Below are 21,092 nucleotides of genomic sequence, written 5' to 3'. Positions count from 1 at the left end.
TAGTATTTTTAAAATTGTAACGATACTATTGCAATTAAATTTATTCAATGATTTTGTTGTCAAACATTTGTGTTGTTTTAAAATATAATATATAAGACCACATTTCAGTGAAATTCTTTGTTTTCAGAATGCAGTGTTGCTGGATTTCTAAGCAATTCGGGTCTAATCGAGCGAGTGCCATACGTTTTTCTACCGCAACGTGGTCAAATTATTTATCCACAGGCCGAAATTCGTTTCGAAGGTATATCTATAATATGTATATATGTATATATTAATATAGTATAATATTATATTTGTATTATATTTTATTATCATTTTTTAAGTTTGATTTGAATTGAAATTTTAAAAATATTTATTAATATATTAATCTTCTATTAAGAAATAATATTTAAAAATAATTTCGTAATTGATTTTATAATTTTATATTAAGAAAATGTTCTATTTATTGATAACAGGCGTAACTACTCCTGTCTGTGGAATAACAGGAGCTCGACAGTTAGGAAAATCAGGATGGTCGGAACTGAGAAATCTGTCAGATGCAGAACCTCCATTTAGATTGTTTCGCGACGAAGGAAGAACTTTTCTTCAGGTCAGTTTCATATCAAATTTTACAAAGAGCTAATTTTATTATATAACTACAAGAGATTCCTAGTTTCATGAATATTATTTATTATTAAATTTCAAAATAATTGTTGGGACTAACATCAATTTATTTAATTATCAAAATCAATTCTTATCAATTTATATAATTGTTATGTTATGTTATATTAATATTTATAAATAACTATAAAATAAAATAGTTAATAAAAATTAAATATCATTGTAATAGTTAGTAAAATGTTCATTATAGAGGGTGAGATAATAACTTTGATCACCATAAATATTTACGTTCCTTTTAGAGATATGGAATCTTATGCATTTAATTGGAATCATATGTTTTTGATTGCATTAGTCGATGTAGCTCGTCATTATCTATAAAAAATTATTAATTAATCTTCTATCCTTTTATTTTAAATAAACAAAATAAACTTTACATGATTACAATAAAAATTTGAATGATTTCATTGTAATTATGTCATTAATACAAAAGAAAAAAAAAATTTAATTTAAAAAATTTTTAACAAAATCGATTTTATTATAACAATATTATTGCAATATTTAAATAAATAAAGAATAAATTACGCTTGAAAACGGTATTTGTTTCAACTCTCTACGACTTTCCGTTCCGAAGATATCGCCTTTGAAAGATTTTCATTCATAATTTCCATAGTACAGCTGATCGTAGTAATAGTATAGTAATAGTAGGTTAATCAGCTGGACAGCGTAAATTCCTGGAATTTATATAGGTCAGTGTGTCACGCGCCAATATGAATGAAATTATATAGGTTAGTGGGACAATGTAAATGTCTTTCATTTAAATGAGAATATCTTCGGAACTAAAAGTCGTAGAGACTTGATTCGCATATCATTTTAAAGGGCAGAATTTTCTCTACTTTTTTATGTATTGTTAATAATTAATTAACAATTTGTTATAAACAATTTTTATAAATAAATTTTTACGAACTCAATCGACTTTATATTATCAAAAAAAGAATTCAAATTACAACTCAGATTTATGAAATTACATAAATTAATAAATAGTGAATAAACAAATTACATTTTTTTATCAAAGGAATAACTTTTTTTATATTGTTAATAACGCTATCTTTCGTTTACATGGGAATATCTCCAGAACTAAAAGTCGTAGTGACTTGAATCAAATACTATTTTAAAGGATAGAAATTTCTTTACTTTTTAAATGTATTATTAATAATTTATTAATAATTTGTTATAAACAATTTTTATAAACAATTTCTTTTCAACTAAATTCATGTTGTTTTGCCAAAAATATTCATATATCATCAGATTACGATTGATTTAAATAAATAATTAAATAATTAATAAACAAATTAGTTTTTTATTCAAAAAATAATTGTTTACATGGTTAATAATTATCTCTTTTATTTATACGGAAATATCTCCTTGACTAAAAATCATAGAGAATCGTATATCGTTTTAAAGGGTAAAATTTTCTCTATTTCCACAATGTATTATATTTTATATGTTAAAATTATATATTAAAAAATTCCGTTTAAAAAAACTCAGTTGACCTTCATATCTAGTTTACGCGTGTTACGAATAAAAATATTATTGCAATCATATTATGTACCATATGACTTTAGTAAACAAAGTTTCTCCATATCTCTAAAAAGAAGGGAGATATTCAAGCTTTTCATAGTTATTACCCTACCCTATATACCATCTTACTAATACTAAAAATCATTACAGTGGATCGGCGAAAGTGGATTAAGAGATGCTACAGAAGGTCGAGTAGTAATTGCCAAACTTATCTGTAGAGATGCATCACCACGACGAAACAATACTGATGTCTTTGCACCTTGTGTTGCATTTAGAGTTGCTGGATCACCGTCGAGAAGTAGTCTGTGTTTCAAACTTTCTATAAAAATAAAAATAATAATATAATGCTTTATTATTTTACATGAATTTATTCATAATACTTTATTATATCGTTTTTTATGAAACATCTCTAAATGAAAATTTGTATTATCACTAAAATATTTCTCTTTAATTTCAGATGTTCGAGAAATAATATTTTCATCGACGTCTCAAGTGTCACAAGGACTTTCAGCAACCGAATACGCTGCTATTGGTCTTTCGTCTGTCATTCTAGCTGTCATATACGTAGCTAGTGTATCATTATATCTCCATAGTAGAAGAGGAAAGAGAAAATCCATCGATGAACCAGAAATTACATTACCTGGTCCAAGGGAAGGTGTTGGCGGTAGTGGTGTTGGTGGTGGTTTGGTAAAAAACAATCCATTATTGATCACACCAAGACTCTTGGAAAATGATAATAACAGCGTTTTAACTGAGAACGAATTAGGAGACGATTTGGTTCAGAGTGATGAAGAACAAAATTGTGAACATGTTTGTATAAAAATCGTATAATTAAAATTAATTATAAATTTAATTAATGATAGATCAAAACAACGAAACTATTGCAATGAACAATACTATATTCTATTTTTTATTTAGAAAAATTATAATTATAATATTAAGAAAATTAGTTTATATATAAATTAAAAGAATAATGCACAGATTGTTATGAATAATTTAGTTCAGTCAAAAGAAAAAGTTCTTTTTGTTTTTTCTTTTATTTGATGCAAAAGTATAATATTAATAAAATCGATAAATATAAATTACAAAAATAATTATATATTCCAATATATGATAAAAAATAGATTTCAATATTAACAATAAATTAAATTTGTAGAATCAGTTTACTTCTGCAATCGTTCACCCACGCTATGTATATCTGGACCATTCTGAAACTGTATTTGGATCTGGTTCAATGCTTGGAGAGAGATTACCTGAAGAGGACGTCAGAATCATTGAAACAATAGATAGTTCTCATCAACAAGAAGTACCGGTACTTCCAGGTACTCAACGAAGAAAATTATATTTCAATCCTGCATACTTTGACAGACAATTGTTACTGGTAAGTCCCTTAAGTCTTTAACATTTCCATTGAATGAATTAAATCATTCTAATTTTATGTTTTTCCTCCTTTCTTTTCCTTTTTTTTTTTTAGTCTCCACCTCCAGCAGCCATCGAATTTCTTCTTAAAATTCGTGAAGTTATTTCTATCGCGAAACATAAAATGGCTGCCAAAAAATTTGTTCCTACTCTTATTGGTAAGCATTTTTTGTTTCATTTTTTTTTTAAATAGACGAACCAGATAAATTGATGTACATTCCAGTGATCTTAAAATATTTAAGATATATTTTTTTCTTTTTATTTTAATTTTATTTTTTATTATTTTATACAAAGGTATACCAGAGGAAGAAAGTGATGTAGAACGTAGTAATTCAGCAAACAAAAAGAAACAACAAGAAGAACAACGACAACGACAAAGATCAATTTCTAGTTCCTCTCAGAATATGACGACAAAATCAAAAAAGTCATTAAGATGTACAGGCTGTCCAGGTTGTGCAGAATCTTATAAAAATTTAACGATATTTCCAAGAAACGATCAACCTAGCCCAGGTGAAAGTAAAGTTCGAGCTTGGCTTGAAGACGTTAAACCAAATCGATCGCATTGGCTCGAAAAGATTGAACAAGAACAAAAGAATTTCCATGACGATAAGAAAACTTTTGTAAGAAATTTCGAATACGTAAAAGAATTAGCAAAATGTGATTTCCTTGAATTCCATAAAGAAACAAGGAAATGTTCGTTCTCTTGGCACGACAATTCATCGATTTTAAGAATTTCGAGAAACGTTAATCAGCCAATTGCTAAAAGTGAAATTTTAGAAAATGATGATCGTTACAGTGTCTCCAAGAGATCAACAAAATCCATGTTCGAAAATTCGAGTTACATTCAACAACGTAATAACAGCAACAAAGAAACTAATTACATCGCTGAAGATATAGTTAACGAGAAAGTAAGAAAAGCAATAGAAAATTCGTTTATTAAACAAATGGAGGAAAATGCTGCTATTGAAAAGAAAGAAGCCGAAATAGAGACTGACAATAAAGTATCTAAAAATGATTCTCATAAAAATGATAATGACGCTAATGAAAGAATAAAGAAATCGAATGGTGAACTACCAGATATGATAAACGAATTGCCCGGTACAAAAAATACAGCCAAACGAATAATGGATGCTGTGATTCGTGAGATGGTAGACGCTAAGGTATTGGAACATTATTCGAAATCGGTAAAAATGAGTGATTACGAAGTGGATAGTTTGGAACGTTTCAAATACAATAGGAAATCATCAACGTCATCAGAATCGATAGATCAATCGAGTCCAACGCTATCAACGGCTCTTCCTTTGGACGAGGAATTGACGATACAAAATGCTGTAATTAATGGTAAAACCGGTGAGACTGTACTGTCAAAACTGAAGAAAGACGTTTTGGAGAAAAATTATTACAATGCTTTGCCAGAATTAATAATGCAAAGATCGGAAGCTTATTCTCTTGTGAGTGAAGTTTATGTTAACGATGGATACGTAAGTCCAGCTGGCAGTGATGATTCTGGTCCAGACATAAGATATGAACCAGAAAATCCTGGACATTTGACGATCAAGGTACAAGATTCTCCAGATAATTATGTTAAACAAGATGAATCTGAATACGAGCCAGATACTTTGGATAGAAAACCAATGAAGTTAAAGATAAACGGTGAGATAAGTACGGAGAAGGAAACGATAAACGAAATCTTTATGGATTCTTTGGAAAGACCAGCGCAGATATTATTAAAAAGTAAAGGTAGTTTTCGTTGCGACGATGATCCCGAACAAAGTGATTACGATCCTTTACAAAGACGAGGCTATGGTAGTCTTCGCGAAATATATGAAGCTAAATTAAGATCGAATTTAAGAGAATCGAATTTCTTAGGTAGTAGTAGCTCTTTAAACGGTGAAACCAGTGATAGCTTATCATGGAAAAAAGAAAAATATTTAACCCCAGAAAAGAGACAAGCTAAGAGACAAAGATCAGCAAATTTTAATCAACCCGATGTTGTACCATTACCACCGACAGAAAGTATATATCAATCTCCAAAAGCACCTATACCCGTTGAAGAAGCAATAAAAGAGCAACAACCGATCGTTTCTTCGTCTTCCTTGTCGTCAAAAAACGGCTTATGGGGCAGGAATAATGTCGAAGCGGTTGACCCTGCGGCCAGCAACGGCTCTCCTGTCCAAAACGATGGCTATGAAGTAGGGTATAATAACGATCAATATTATTGTCATAGAAATCTTCAAAAAGCTTCAACTTCTCTATTGGATCTGGAATATCCTAATAATAATAATAAATGTTCAAGGTTTCAAGAACATTTATCTTCTTCTGGTAATTTGGAAGATTATCAAAATGATTTGGAACGTGAAAGATCAGTGAAAATGATTTCAGGAAAATCATTATCAGGATCTATGAAAATCGAAGATAATGGATACCTCAGTAGTACCGATAGTAACAGTTCTCGAAAACGATTATTGAAATCAGAGGTTAGCAGTGTCTCTGAAACGGATGAAACTGAATCTATTTGCGATGGAGCTAGCGAAAGTGGAGCTGAGAGTATCGGTACTGACAGTGTTTTCTTTGGAAATTTACAAAGAATTTCTGAAGCTACGAATTCAGATGTTCTGTTAAAAGCAAGGGACTTGCATGGTCGATCCTTCGATTGTAGAATTTATGAAAGAACGAATTTTAATCTCAGTGATAGCGAAACAGAAAATTTCGTTACTGTTTTACTGCCTAATTCTAGCTAAACAAGTTGAATCGTTTCTCTTCATACTGAGAGATTCTAATAATACGTTTCAAACGTTAGAAATTTGTTAGGAAATAAAAAAAAATGGGTCAATAGTTCTCAGATGATTTTTAAAAATCAATCACTCTTTTTTGAGATATTTTTAGACTAATCTCTTTTTTTTTTTTTGGCAGATTGTAAAATAGCAAGCCTAGCTTATAAAACGACAAGTTTAACTATAACTCTAAAGGGTCTCGAAAAAGGAATAATTGATTTTTTAAATCATCTAAAAACTTCTGATCCACTTTGTATTATTTTATTCGTGAAATTATTTTAAAACTATTATGAAATATACATATATGCCACGAATATATGTACGCGATTATTCCCTTGAAATTTTATTATCAATATTAATAAGAATCTCAAAGAAAAAAAAAGACTTAAAATATTTATCAACAAGTCGAAAAGATTAAAACTTTTTTAATTATAAGAATGATTATATATAAAAAAGAATAACGTTCTATACGTTATATTATCATTATATTATTGAGTACGTAGATGATAAAGAAATGTTAATGTGTTAAATGCAATTATACTAGAAAAAGTTCGCAAAAGTATATTTTTACGATATTAATTAGATACATTAAGAGAATTTCATATTTTCATGAAAATCTCTCTTAGAAGTGGCCGGAAGTGCAATAGTAGTTGATAATCGAGAAAATAAACGTAATAATGGATTTAAATTGTTTTGATACATTTATATAAGAGAATTAGATGTTAAAAATATGCAGTATATAAATATTAATATATTATACATTAAATTTTTGATATTACTAAATTTTCAGTTAAAAAAAAAAGATTAAAAATAAAAAATGTATTACCATTTCTTCGCGTACATTCTTTTAAATAATTATTCTAATCTCAATTAAAATTTGCATTATACATATGTATTTTAAAAATTGAATGAATTCGAATTCGATATTAATTTCTATTAAAAAAGAAAAATAAAAAGAATGCTCTTATATTTTAATGTATGAGGATCGTTTAAAAAATACGCGGCTTTCTTTTTGTTTATTTTTCACTTTAAAATGTGCTTCATTTTAAGAACGAAATTTACGATTTCATAAGAAAAGGAAAAAAACGAGGAACTTGTTAAATGTCTCTAGAAAGTAATTATATTAGAAATTAAAATTATTAAATCGATAGTGTAATAAATATAACGACTTAATATGCAAATCATAATTTATTATATTAACTTAATAACTTATTATTAGTTTAAGAAAAATTATAATATTGAATAATATATAAGAAGTTAAAATTTTTTTATGGAATATTATTAAGTCGAGTTTTTATATTTATCACGTATATTTATCATAAATATTTATAAACAAGTTTTTATAATCGTTATCACATATATTTATCACGTATATTTTATCTTCTTGAAAATTTTATATAAAGTCAAGTCATGATTTAGAGAACATTTCTTTTCTTTTCTTTTTTTATTGTTTAACAATTTAATATTGTTATAGATTATAATTTATTCGTATAATCATATTACTATATAATTTAAATATTTATTTTTAAATATATATAAAAAAGTTCTTATAATCGTTATAATATAATTTTGCATTATATTGTATATTATTTATCATTTAACATACAAGAAATTGTTGTTATTGAAATTAGAAGCGCATGCTTCCATGTACCTGCAAAATGTATGTATAAATCAGGAATATATATATATATATATATATATATATATATATATATATATTATAATACTTAACTTATTAAATAATAATTTTCTATATGATATTAAATAATACTGTATCATTTACAGTTTATATTAAAATTTATATACACACACATACACATATATATATATATATATATGTGTGTATGTATGTATATGTATATAAAATGATACACACAAAATACCTCAGAATATTTCAAAAATATTAAATTTATTGATAAATTTTAGATGACTGGGGGGTTGGTATCGTCCAACTAGATTTTTTAAATAAAAATTTTTTATCAGTTATTCATATCAATTACGTATTATTCGTTACTATATCAACTGATGGCATACAGCATATATATATATAGTTTGAGAATTTTAAAAGCGTATCATAAGTTTATAAGTTTTAATAAAATATAAGACGTAAACCATGAATTTATGAAAAAAAAAAAACAGATAAAAAATAATTAAAAGAAAATTAGCTGATATATATATATATATATATATATATATATATATCAGCTAATATATATATACATATATATGTATGTATGTATGATATATGTATGTATATGTATAAATATTATATGTATATGTATATGTATATGTATATGTATATGTATATATACATATATATATACACACACACGCGCGCGTACACACACACACACACACAATTTCTTTTTTATTTTTATTTTTACTTTCTAAATCTTCCTTTTTTTAAAACCGTAAGAAATTAAATAACGATAGAAATTAAATAAATGAAATAGACACTCAAACACTATACAGAAGATATTCTGTATGATATTAATTCGTTGATTAATCATATTTTGATAAAATTATAGAAGATTTGATGTTTGTCTCTTTATTGTTTAACCATTATTAACATATATTATTTTATATTGTTATTATCATTGTATCTCATCATCATACTGTTAGTATCATTCTTACTATTCCTTGCATCTAACATTTTGGAAAGTACTTGTAGTAATTCAGATCTGTATTCATTCATAAGTTTGAATTCATCATTTGTTGGACGATCATTTATTGTAATAAAATAATCTACTACAGACCAAATAACTTCACGAAACGAGATAAGAATTTTTGCTGTCCTGGAAAAAGTCGTTTATTAGTAAAAAATGAATAGTTATTAAAATTTTATGAAGTTATATGAAATAAAATATGTATTTACTCTGGTGTGCACGAAAATCTCAAGACCTTCTTTTCCGCTATCGTAAGAATGATAGTGCTTTCATTATTGGAGTTGTCACTTGTCTAGAAAATAGAAAAGTAATTAATGTTTTATTTTTTTTCTTTTATATATTATTTTTATGGCAGTAGAAAAATAGCGTTATACAAATTTACAACTTACTTTGTTATCTATGGAACCTTGACCAAAAAGTAAAATGGTTAAGGGAGATAAAATACTTGTATCATATACTTGCATATAAGAATAGGTTTGAAAATTTGCACCATAAAAATATACGAAGTATGAGTTAGGCTGAAACTCTTTATTATGATTTACACTTTCTGATGATACTATAACTGTTTGATCACATCTGAAACAAATATGTTATAACAATAAACTTATATTGATATCATAGTATCGATATTTGGTAGATTAGTTGAAAGTGTTCATTATAAGAGTATACATTTAGTTCTGATTTATAAAAAAATATTTATATATACGTACTCATTTTTTAATTTACATTTCTTTTTATACATGTTCTGCTGATAGGAAATATCATAACACTGAAGTAACATATTTGTAGAAGATAAAATAATGCCATAAATTATTTCTTCACAATATGTATTTTTACTTTGATGCATTTCAAATTCATCAGTTGAGTCATCAGTTGAAGGAAAATCATCATAATGGTTTTGTATACCAGAGATCTGTAATTGTTCAGAAATCATTCTACGTATTTCTGTAAATGTAAAAAATTTACTTAGTAAGGGATCAAAAATTGGTAACATTTAAATAGAATATTCATTAAACAAAAACATTTACTAGCATATAATTTTACTCTAAGAGGATTAATATTCATATCCCTGCAGAAGGGATCAATTTTATGAAAACTTTCATCAAGATAATTTTTCCATTCATCACATAACGCAGCTAGAGCAAGATGATCACTTGTTTCATGATACTCCTTTTTAATATTTTTTTTGGAAGATTTGCTATATAAAATGTTTGCAAAAATATCTTGATCAATGGAATAAAGTGAAACAATAGAGAGAATGGGTGCTGTACACCTATAAAAAAAATGTGTAGTTTTAGAAAATTATTTATAGAATAAAATATAAGTTCATGTGTATAACATTACTTTGCCTTACTTAAAAATTGTTGAAAGAATTAAAGCTTTGCCTAACATTGGATGTACATGAAGTAATGATAATCGTTTTCCTAATGGTGTTAAATTTTCATCACTATCAATAATATTTAATAGCTGTAACGTTTTTATTGCTGTCTCTATTGCTATCTTATTAGGTTTTTCAATCATATTTTCACAAAATGTTTCAACCTTTTCATTAGTGTGACATTTAATCTTTATAGCTATTTCTTCCAGAGAACTGCATAATATCTCAGGAATTGGATTAGGGCACAAGTTATTATATTCTTCTTTTGTTATAAAGTGATAACTTTCACCAGCTTTTAACCGGCCAGCTCTTCCTTTTCTAAGCAAATATATAGTGAATATTACATTTAGTTACTAGTTATATTAACTAGTTTGTACGAAAAAATTAGTACTTATACAAATTTTTATTAATAAATCTAATATCAAAACTATAATAGTTGCTTGATTACCTTTGTTGTATATTTGCTTGTGATATTTTCTGATAGCCTATATAAAGTTTGTTATTTTTCCACATAGGACTATTTTTAATACCAATATCTATTACGTATACAACATCTGGAATAGTGACGCTAGTTTCAACAATATCTGTAGCCAAAATAATTTTTGTATTCTTTTCTGGTACAACAGAAGAAACTCTTTCTTGATTAATAATTGATAGTTTAGAGTGTACAGGAATTATAAATAATTTGTGCTTTAGTAATATATCGTTATTAAGTAATTTGTCCAATATCTTAATTTCGTGCCATCCTGGTAGAAAACATAATATTGTTCCAGGTGGTTTATTATCAATAATCCATTTTACGAGATTTACAATGTCTTTAAATTGAATCATTTCCAATTTAATATCTTTACTTATATAACTTTCATCAAAATTAGGCTTCGCCTTTATTTTTAACGAAGGTAATTTATTCTTAAAATCTTCTAGAAAATGCATTTTTACAGGATACATTTTACCTTCTATATCAATTGTATCACAATTAAAATATTTTACAAACATATCAGTGTTAACAGTTGCAGACATAAGAATAATTTTCAAGAAAGGATTATTTGAAATTATTCTTTTAAATAAAACAAAAAGAAAATCAATATCCAATGCACGTTCATGAATTTCATCCAAAATAACATGGCTGTATCCTATTAAGTTTGGATTACCCTCTATTATTTGGCATAAAATACCAGTAGTACAAAAAAGTATTCCACCAGGAAACTGTGGATACTTTTGCTCTAATCGTATAGAATACCCTACCACATCTCCTATAGATTCTCCTCTTTCAAAAGAAATACGTTCTGCTAAAGATACTGCAGAAATTCTGCGAGGTTGTGATACTAAAATATTACAGTCTGTAGCATTCCCACTTCTTATATAAGAATCCAATATAAATTGAGGAACTTGTGTGGTTTTACCACAACCTGTATTACCTCTAATTAATAAAATGTTATTTTTTTCTAATTTCTGCAGTATTTCTTCCCTGAAAATAATAAAAATAATTATTTTTAAAATAAAATAGTTATTTTTTATTATAGTAATTCATCAGTAGAAACTTATATTTATATTAAAAAAAATTGCAACTTTTTCAAAAATGGCTCTTGTATATATTATTACATAGAATATTTGACAGATTTCTGCATTAAAGTTACTAGCATTTTTAGATAAAAATAGTATACAGAAATGAGAATTCATAAAAACTTAATTAAAAAGTTATGACCATTTAACTTTTACCGATATCGAAAAATAGGAAGATCATCATTCATATTATTCTTTTCCAATAACCTTTTTTTTAAACTTTCATTACGTCTATTGTCACGCAAACATAGTTTTATATCAGGGCTATTTTTTTCAGGTATAGTAAAACTATCATCTTTTAGTTTAGGAGATTCAATAATATTTTTCACATTCTAAAACCAAATGAAATATTTTTATTAATAATTTAATACTTTTATATTTTTATAATTATATTTATAATTTAATAATTTCATATATGTAAATTATATAAAAACTCACCGTTTCATATATCTGAAGCAATTTTTTAACTTCTTCTAAAATTTCAGAATCCAGATAAATGGGAATAGATTGCATATATCTAGCTTTAATTTCCTTTATCGTATATATTACTGGTTTACCATGTATCACTTTATCTTGTTTATGCAACCAGTATAAACACTTTAATGATGCATCACTTGCAGCTGATGATTTACTTTTTCCTGCACCTTTAAATACTTCCTCCTTAGGCCAAGAAACAGTGAGAATACATTTCCAAGGTAGTTCTTCATATTTGCATTTGATATATTCTTTTTTATATAATTCTTTTTTATCTAATTCGGTTGTTACAATAGAATAAATATTTGATAAAATATTAGAGGGATATGGGTATAATGTAGACATATCTGAAAAATATAATATACTTACACATATATTGAAGGAAATAATTTCTTTAATAATGATAAGATAAATGTTTTACCTTCCAGTGAAATTTTATTTTTTTCTAATTCTATGTCATTTTTTATGTCCTTTTTACTTTTATCTCTTTTGTTTCTATTTACCTAAAATATAAATACTTGATAAAATCATTAATTATATAAACATTATATTTATTATTTCATTTATTTTTAAATATCTTTCCATAAACTCCAAATATTTGACTGAAATTATCAAATTTAATTGCTTTAACTTTTTTGAACAAAAACATTATTTATCTTGAACAAATAACTACAATTATTTCAAGTATTAAGAAAAAAATAAACTAAAAGTATTATATAATCAGTGTTTTATTACCTTAGCTACACAATTCACTAGTTTTCTTTTTTTGTCATTTTTTGTACTATAATATTGCTTTATTTTATTAAGATAAAATTGTTTAGTAAATGATTCACATAACCATGGCACATGAGGTCTAATACTATATCGTAAAAAAATAATATATTTATGACATATATAAAAGAAATGATATTCATTTTAATTATATGAACTTACAAACGAAGAGTTCTTTCTTTCTTATAAAATATTATTCGATAACTAAACATCTTTCTAATAAAACATTATCATGATTAACCTAAAAATATAGTTCATCGGGGATAATTTCATCGTTAAAAAACATAAAAAGCACATGTAACTTTTTTTTACATCAACATTACTGTATTAATTCATATTTACATTTGTTCTGAATTAATTTTCTTTTATTTATTTTTATAAATTTATCAGCTTCCATTTAACTTCAATACACTATTACAATATAAGTAAATCGCACGTACTGTAAGAACTATTCATGCTTTGAAGAGTTTAAATTTTAGACACTAGATTTTTGCACTTATCGTTAGAGCACGTAGTGTCATAGATCAAATTTTTACCTTAGTAAAAGTTTTTTTACCTTAGTCAAATTTTCATCTCAGTAAACAATATATCGAATAAAATTAATTGAAATTAATTTGTCGGTAAAAATATATAAAAATTTTCTAATTGGAAAATTTTTATGAAATATTAAGCATATATTATATTTCTATTTCTATTCCTATATTATTTATTCGTCTCACTTTATCTATTATAATATTTAATCATTTGTACAATCTTTTTAATTATTCAGAAAAAGTAAAAATTCATTAAATAATTATTACAAAAAGAATTTTTTATCAAAGGATATTAGAAGATTTTAGATCTTTTTACTTTTCAAAATTACCTCAAATTTTGTTCATTCTATAAATGAAATACGCTATCCGTTCTATAAATTGATTTATTTTGGTTCATTCTATTGATGAGACTAACCTAATCACATTTTATAAGATGTCGCATGCGCGGCAAATATCCCGCGCAATTTAGCGTCCTTACTCGCTTTTTTCTCTCCATTGAATTCGGTTAATAATGTTTGGACGTGCCAATGTAAGATTTCTGTATTAATACTTTAATATATATATTATTATATTTGATATATACATAAATCACAAATAAAAAGAAAATTTCTCTTTTTAGTACTAATATATATATATATATATATATATATATATATACATTTGTAATAAAGTTAATTTATATATAAAGTCGAAGAATAATCAATATGCCACCAAAGAGAAGCAAAGTATTAAAGGTTAGTAGAAAATATTCGTTAATAAAATACATATACGCATTTATTTTTCATAAATTTGTGTATATATATTCTTTATTATATTATAACGAGAAACTATTTATAAGGAATAATTTATAAATTTCTGTTTCTTGTTCGAACAAAACTTATTTTCATGTTTTCAATATCTGAGGAAATATTTTAATAATTATAATTTCTTTTATTTAGACCAATGTATCCAAAAGTAAGCTTACTAAAGATAAAAAATCATCTGATATAGTTCCTAAAAAGAATTCTGATTCTAATAAAGAATTTGGAGAATCTTCCACAGAACAAATAGTAGAATCAGTTAAAGAGTCTGAAGAATCTATTAAAAAACATAAAAAAGTAACTGAGAAAGAACTTAATAATGATACTGTTAAAAATTCTAAACAAGCTGTTAAAAACTCTGTTGCCAATTTTGTAAAAGAATCAGTTTCCAAAAATAAACGTAAAGCAAATGGAAATGACGAACCTGTTGCTAAAAAAGCTAAAACCGAAAATAAACCAATTATTAATAGAACTGATACTAATTTGAATGAAATATATTTTGATTGTGATAAACTTAATACGGAAGGGATGAAATATAATTTAAAAATTAGCACTTGGAATGTTTCTGGGATTAGAGCAGTTATAAAGGTAAATTTTACTTGTGTATTTATTATGTTGCTGTATGATTATATATTTATAAATGTATGTGCACATTCGATACTTATATGTAGATATTATGATATAGAAAAATGGAATGGATTATATTGTCAAGGAAAATGCGGATATTGTCGCATTGCAAGAAACTAAATGCAACACTAATAAACTACCAAGTGAAATAAAAGTACCAGGATATCATCATTATTATGCAGATAGTAAAAATAAATCTCATATATATACATATACATTATATCAATTCTTTAACTTATATAACGAATATCTATCCTTATAATAGGCAAAAAAGCTGGCTATTGTGGTGTAGCTTTGTATACAAAAGAGAAGCCCATTAATATTAAGTATGGCTTAAATAATTCTAAGTTTGATGAAGAAGGCAGATTAATTACAGCAGAATATCCAAACTTTTTCTTATTAAATGTTTGTAAGTTACTAATAATGCCATATGCAAGTTTATTTATATTTTATTGTAGTGTACTGTATTATAGTGTAGAAGTAAACAAACTTATTAAATTATTTATATTTATTAATAATTTACAACAAATCTAATATATCTTCTGTTGATATATTTTCAAATTATTGTAGATGTGCCAAATGCTGGAGCAAAGCTGGTAACTTTGCCCAAAAGATTAGAATGGAATGAAAAATTCAAATTGTATGTTAAAGAATTAGATAAAAAAAAACCTGTCATAATTTGTGGAGATATGAATGTAGCTCATCAAGAAATTGGTAAATACAATCATTCTCAATGTTTAATAAGTATAAGATTATTTAAAAAAAAAAAGAAATAATCTTTTACAGATTTAACAAATCCTAAAACTAATACAAAAAATGCTGGATTTACTAAAGAGGAACGAGATGGTATGACTGACTTTTTAGATCAAGGATTTGTTGATACATTCAGAATGTTGTATCCGGATAAAACAGGGGCTTATACTTTTTGGTCATACTTTGCTAATGCAAGAAGTAAAAATATTGGCTGGTAAGTGTAGAAATAGTATTTTTATTGTGACTTATAATTCCATTTACGATTATTTTATAAATATATAATTATGTATTTATATAATTAATAAGAAAAGGATTAAAAGTAGAAAAAGAATATATAATTGTACTGAAGAGATTTTCTTCTTCTAATCCTCTTTGGATGATTTACTAACATTGATTCAAAAAATTATCTCTGATAGAGTTATTGAACCATCCTATGTATAATATACTTAATAATACCTCATATGTATATATTTTCATTAGCAATCTATTTTATATCTAGGAGATTGGATTACTTCTTGGTATCTGAACGTATTCAAAACAAAGTATGCGATAATGTTATAAGAAGCAATGTTTATGGGAGTGATCATTGCCCCGTAGTTTTATACGTTACTTTATAAACTAAATTCCATTTGTCATTTATCGATTATTCCTCATTTAATACATTGATGAAAATGATGTTTTAATATGCTCTATTTATTGCAAAATATACTTTGAAAATAAGAAATGATATCAATTTTTTTAATTTCTCCTCAATATTTTTTGTATTTTCGCGCGATAAAAGTCAGCGCCATCTTGATCATGTTTATTATTAGTACTTTCCTTTCTGGCAAGGAAAATGTCGTGTTTCATTTTTTTTACGATGAAAAGTTATTACATTCAATATGTCACGATTTTTTGATAACGATATCGATTGTTATTCATATGTGTATTCTATATTATTTTTAGTTTTGGCTTAAATTGAGGAATTATTTAATTTAATTCAAACACTTCCTATATTTCTATTACCTAATGTGTTGAGTAGTAGCCCTGTTAAAATAAATATTTATTTTTAGAATTGTGTATATATATACATATACAAAGTAGTATTCATCTATTTAGTAATCAGTTTCTATACAGACCTCATATCTGTTAGTAGTTAAGACAGAACTGATATACAAAATTTATAAACAAAGTACGAAATGAAAATACTATAAACTAATCGAAGTAATAATTATTTCCAAATGTAATCGGAAAATATAAAGTGAGAATGTTATAAACAATAAATCGATTAATTTTAATTTACGCATAAGTGACATAATCTAAAAATTTTTTATCGACTAAAAAGAAAATATTCTATTCCTACCCTTGTATTATATTATATTTTAATATAGCTAAACAAAAAAACAAACAATTTAACATAATCTATTAACTTAAAGGACATTAACAAAAAAATAACCTATAACGAGACGCACTAAAATGACTTTGTATTTATTTCTTATCATTTTGTCATTATGTAATTTAAAGTATATTAAAAATAATTATAAAGTCATTAACAACTATCTCGTATAAAGTAAAGGATATATACGAAATATTCGATCTATTTTATTTTTAATGAATAATCAAATTTATGGAAGAAATTCTTTTTCTTTTGATTTTAGAAAATTTCGTAAATACGTAAGTAGAATTTATAAACCGAAATGATGTAAATAATTTTTTTGTGAAAGTTTGCAAATCATTTATCTATCTATTTAACGACTGAAAGCATTGAACTGAGCGATATGTAGAATATGCTCGCATACGTATGTGTAGTGTTGCTGGTGTACAGTGCCACGAATGTTTTTGCGAACCGGTTAAAGCGAATTATTAGTGATTTATTATCATGAATTCGTTCTAAGGAAGAATTATAAATTATTGTTGGATTAATTACAATTCCTGGCTGTTTTGGACTTTGTAAAAAAAGGTAAGATTTTGAAAAATGTAAAGGTTAGGATATCCCTGTGAACGTGTCACACCAGAGTATGTAGTTACGATGATATTAACCTTTTGCACTCGTATGTCGACTCGCTCGACATTCTTTAGAATGTAATACTAATAATTTTGTACCGTACAATTTTATATTTTCATTAAAATAACCTATGTGGAATATATATTTTTTCTATAAAAAAAATAAACAGTGCAAGAGGTTAATAATAATATTTAAATTAAATATTAATAGTTATTTTTAATGTAAATTTTGTTACAAATTAGAATATTACAAATATTTTTAATAAATTGGTTAGTTAATTGTCTATGAGTTATTTATATCTTTATTTTTTTGTAGCAGATGTTAGTGATGAATGCTATCGTATTTTTCATTGCATATGTATTTTATTCTTGTTATATTTTATATGTATGTGATTAATATAATAATATATTTATTTCGTTTTAGGAAGTGTTTTTAATAGAATTAATCCTGGCGCCTAAACAAAATGCTTCCGCCATATTCACACAAGGATTCACGCAACATTGGAAGCCGTATCAAGGAGAAGCTTCTTGGTTGGAAGCGTTTAATTTTTTCTGACAAAAATACCAGGAACTTATTTTTGTTTTTAATTTTAAATTTATCTTTTGCTTTCGTTGAGTTATCGTACGGAATATGGACAAACAGTTTGGGCCTAATCTCAGATAGTTTCCATATGTTTTTCGATTGTACCGGCTTGTTGTTTGGTTTGGCAGCATCAGTTATTACGAAATGGAGAGCCAACAACCGATATTCGTATGGTTATCTACGTGCAGAAATATTAGGTGGATTCGTTAATGGATTGCTATTGTTATTCATTGCTTTCTTTATAATGTTTGAAGCTGTTGAAAGAGCTATCGAGCCACCTGATATAAAACATGAAAGACTTTTTACTATATCTGTGATGGGACTCATAGTGAATTTAGTAGGAATATATGCCTTTCAACATGGACATGGGCATGGTCATGGTGGTCATGGGCATTCTCATTCTCATAGTAGTGGACATGGCCATTCTCATTTAAATCATAATCACAGTCACCATCATCTTGATATTGAAATTGATCCAACTTTTACTGGTAATAATTCTCAAATTATGAAAGGAGTTTTTCTACATATACTAGCAGATACTCTGGGATCTGTAGGAGTAATTATATCAGCTGTTTTGATGCAAATGTTTGGTTGGATGATAGCTGATCCTATTTGTTCCATGCTCATTGCAGTATTGATAGTGTTAAGTGTACTCTCATTAATGAAAGAATCTTGGGAGATTCTTATGCAAAGACAACCTCCGGCTTTGGATCATGTTTTACCACAGTGTTACAATAAAGTGACCCAATTGGCTGGAGTTTATAGTGTGCAAGAACCACATTTTTGGACACTTTGTTCTGATGTTTATGTTGGTTGTATAAAACTGGAAGTGGCACGAACTGTAGATCCAAAGTATGTGGTTGCGCATACTCAAATGATTTTTCAAGCAGCAGGTGTGAGACAACTAACCGTGCAATTGGATTATGCACCTATGTGATCTCTTAGAAACGTGCGTATTGTAAAGTGTTCTTATAAATGCTCCAGAAGTGTATTCATTTGTCGACTTTGTCAAAAAGGCGTAAGAAGTACAGCTCTGATGCAAACTATTTTTGCGATTTTGGGTCTGTGCGGTTGCTTAGTTTTTAATAGAGGAGAATATCAATTTCAATTACAAATTATTTAAAGAATTATATATAATTTGCCAACTGTCAGCCATTGGAGCCATCAATATAGGACCTTTTAATCCTAAAGCTCTGAACTGCTATTTCCTAGCATTTTGAGCATCATACTATAGAAAGTATATAAATCCAAACAATGTTGCATTTCATTATATAATTAATAAACTTTTACTTCTGTGTTTTTAAATTAATGTGTACAGATCTCTCTTGAGATCTGGATTTTTTTATGATTACAAAAATGTTGTTATAACCTATATCTATTAAATCGAAATTTATAGATAAATTATCATTTTCAAATATTAAATGTAATCATAAGATTTTCATTTTTATATATTTATGCAGAGATGCTCATTTTTAGGTTGTGTTAATGATTTTTACCAATATATCATCATTTAATAATAAACAAAAATAGAAGGTTTTTAATATTTCGTTGAAGTAATTTATATGTAATACGATTTATGTAAAATACTTATTTTGTAATAGAAGTGTTATTCCATTATAAATTACTACTCGAATATTGTAAAAATAATTAAATCGAAGGCAATTATAATTATATTAAAACCAATAGAATTAATTCCGTACAAATCTTTTAAGAAACGTCTGTCAAGTTTGATTTTTGCATTTGAAAAAAAAACGACACGATATTTTCTATATACTTATGCATAAATAATGTATATGTTTTTGTAATTAATTTTCTTTATCGATGAACTTTATTTTTGAAGAGTTACTTTTCATATATATATATATAGGCAAGTGTGATGCAGTATTACTAATGGACAATGAGCTAGACAGAAACTACTATAAATCATCATGCAATTTTAAGATAAAAAACATTTTTCAAACGAATATACAGCTTATTATAAGAAAACAAGAAAAATGAACAAAATATTTACATTCCATGACGTAGATCAATCATTAACGAAGATTTAACCAACTAACTTTTCCCGCTAAAAATTTAATTAATGCAATTTTAATAATACTTAAATTAATACTTGCATGAAATTTCATTCTAAGGAATGAATCATCGTAATATTAATTTGCAATAATTAACATTAAAAAAAAGCGATTGTTTAATGATTAATCGAAACCATAAAAGAAACGTATACCTTTTTTTATCGTACTGTTGTGAAACTTGTATGATGCGTCTTATCGCCATAGTAATTATTCCAAGCCAGAACTCTCGTATTGTTATGTTTTCATAATCTTAATATATAACCTAAAGAAACGCATGTAAAAAGAAAAAAAAAATAACTATAATAATAAAGAAAGAACGAGGAGAAGAAAAAGGATATCTTTATCCGAAAAAGATAAAGATAATAAAAAATACTTCTAACGAATTTTTTTTATCGTTTTTCCCTTTTCTGAAATGCTTGCGTGTATAATATATATATATATATATATATATATATATATATATATATATATATATATATATGTTGTGTATATTCGTACATATAATCTCAAATACGTAT

The 21,092-nt window shown here is 26.0% G+C and overlaps 4 protein-coding genes across 9 annotated transcripts in view; 3 read left to right on the top strand and 1 right to left on the bottom strand.

Annotated features, from left to right (window-relative positions):
* Nucleotides 1-8,029, top strand: part of LOC127067503 (uncharacterized) — a 57,777-nt gene extending 49,748 nt beyond the window's left edge. For all 3 annotated transcript variants that reach the window (XM_051002506.1, XM_051002507.1, XM_051002508.1), the window contains 7 exons: nucleotides 128-241; nucleotides 456-589; nucleotides 2,329-2,479; nucleotides 2,636-2,988; nucleotides 3,335-3,559; nucleotides 3,653-3,755; nucleotides 3,892-8,029. In XM_051002506.1, the coding sequence (XP_050858463.1) occupies nucleotides 128-241; nucleotides 456-589; nucleotides 2,329-2,479; nucleotides 2,636-2,988; nucleotides 3,335-3,559; nucleotides 3,653-3,755; nucleotides 3,892-6,338 (3,527 nt within the window). In that variant the 3' untranslated portion in view covers nucleotides 6,339-8,029. The remainder of the gene's footprint in view (nucleotides 1-127; nucleotides 242-455; nucleotides 590-2,328; nucleotides 2,480-2,635; nucleotides 2,989-3,334; nucleotides 3,560-3,652; nucleotides 3,756-3,891) is intronic.
* Nucleotides 8,030-8,903: 874 nt separating this feature from the next.
* LOC127067777 (ATP-dependent RNA helicase DHX30-like) lies at nucleotides 8,904-14,104 on the bottom strand. 4 transcript variants are annotated; one of them, XM_051003108.1, is made up of 13 exons: nucleotides 13,566-13,775; nucleotides 13,386-13,464; nucleotides 13,188-13,311; nucleotides 12,874-12,955; nucleotides 12,417-12,799; nucleotides 12,135-12,310; nucleotides 10,864-11,883; nucleotides 10,392-10,733; nucleotides 10,066-10,310; nucleotides 9,748-9,982; nucleotides 9,427-9,613; nucleotides 9,247-9,329; nucleotides 8,904-9,166 (listed from the first exon to the last, which is right to left on the bottom strand). In XM_051003108.1, exons 2-13 carry the CDS (start codon nucleotides 13,433-13,435, stop codon nucleotides 8,947-8,949), a joined length of 3,147 nt encoding a protein of 1,048 aa, XP_050859065.1. In that variant the 5' UTR covers nucleotides 13,436-13,464; nucleotides 13,566-13,775; the 3' UTR covers nucleotides 8,904-8,946. The 4 variants fall into 4 exon arrangements, with proteins under 4 accessions (XP_050859065.1, XP_050859067.1, XP_050859068.1 ...); XM_051003110.1 differs by lacking the exon at nucleotides 13,188-13,311 and having other exon boundaries at nucleotides 13,566-13,773; XM_051003111.1 differs by lacking the exons at nucleotides 13,188-13,311; nucleotides 13,386-13,464; nucleotides 13,566-13,775 and adding an exon at nucleotides 14,086-14,104.
* A 63-nt stretch (nucleotides 14,105-14,167) lies between these two features.
* Nucleotides 14,168-16,663, top strand: LOC127067778 (exodeoxyribonuclease). Its single transcript, XM_051003112.1, has 8 exons — nucleotides 14,168-14,285; nucleotides 14,376-14,490; nucleotides 14,695-15,144; nucleotides 15,242-15,368; nucleotides 15,449-15,592; nucleotides 15,754-15,897; nucleotides 15,970-16,150; nucleotides 16,436-16,663. Exons 2-8 carry the CDS (start codon nucleotides 14,461-14,463, stop codon nucleotides 16,551-16,553), a joined length of 1,194 nt encoding a protein of 397 aa, XP_050859069.1. The 5' UTR covers nucleotides 14,168-14,285; nucleotides 14,376-14,460; the 3' UTR covers nucleotides 16,554-16,663.
* Nucleotides 16,664-16,805: 142 nt separating this feature from the next.
* LOC127067779 (zinc transporter 7) lies at nucleotides 16,806-20,946 on the top strand. The gene is made up of 2 exons (XM_051003113.1): nucleotides 16,806-17,875; nucleotides 18,344-20,946. The coding sequence occupies exon 2, from the start codon at nucleotides 18,384-18,386 to the stop codon at nucleotides 19,437-19,439; it is 1,056 nt and encodes a 351-aa protein (XP_050859070.1). The 5' UTR covers nucleotides 16,806-17,875; nucleotides 18,344-18,383; the 3' UTR covers nucleotides 19,440-20,946.
* The last annotated feature ends 146 nt before the right edge of the window (nucleotides 20,947-21,092 follow it).

Source organism: Vespula vulgaris, chromosome 11 (genome assembly GCF_905475345.1).
Source record: "Vespula vulgaris chromosome 11, iyVesVulg1.1, whole genome shotgun sequence".
Classification (NCBI taxonomy): domain Eukaryota; kingdom Metazoa; phylum Arthropoda; class Insecta; order Hymenoptera; family Vespidae; genus Vespula; species Vespula vulgaris.
This window is presented reverse-complemented; position numbering and strand designations above follow the sequence as displayed.

Bases quoted from the DNA above. Each gene is read 5' to 3' on its own strand.
- LOC127067778 (XM_051003112.1), top strand. From the start codon at position 14,461: ATGCCACCAAAGAGAAGCAAAGTATTAAAG. The intron at 15,593-15,753 runs GTAAGTTACTAA...AAATTATTGTAG, and splicing joins CTTTTTCTTATTAAATGTTT to ATGTGCCAAATGCTGGAGCA. The intron at 16,151-16,435 runs GTAAGTGTAGAA...TTTTATATCTAG, and splicing joins AGAAGTAAAAATATTGGCTG to GAGATTGGATTACTTCTTGG.
- LOC127067777 (XM_051003108.1), bottom strand. From the start codon at position 13,435: ATGTTTAGTTATCGAATAATATTTTATAAGAAAGAAAGAACTCTTCGT. The intron at 12,311-12,416 runs GTGAGTTTTTAT...ATTTGGTTTTAG, and splicing joins TGCTTCAGATATATGAAACG to AATGTGAAAAATATTATTGA. The intron at 11,884-12,134 runs GTAAAAGTTAAA...TATTATTTTCAG, and splicing joins CTTCCTATTTTTCGATATCG to GGAAGAAATACTGCAGAAAT.
- LOC127067779 (XM_051003113.1), top strand. From the start codon at position 18,384: ATGCTTCCGCCATATTCACACAAGGATTCACGCAACATTGGAAGCCGT.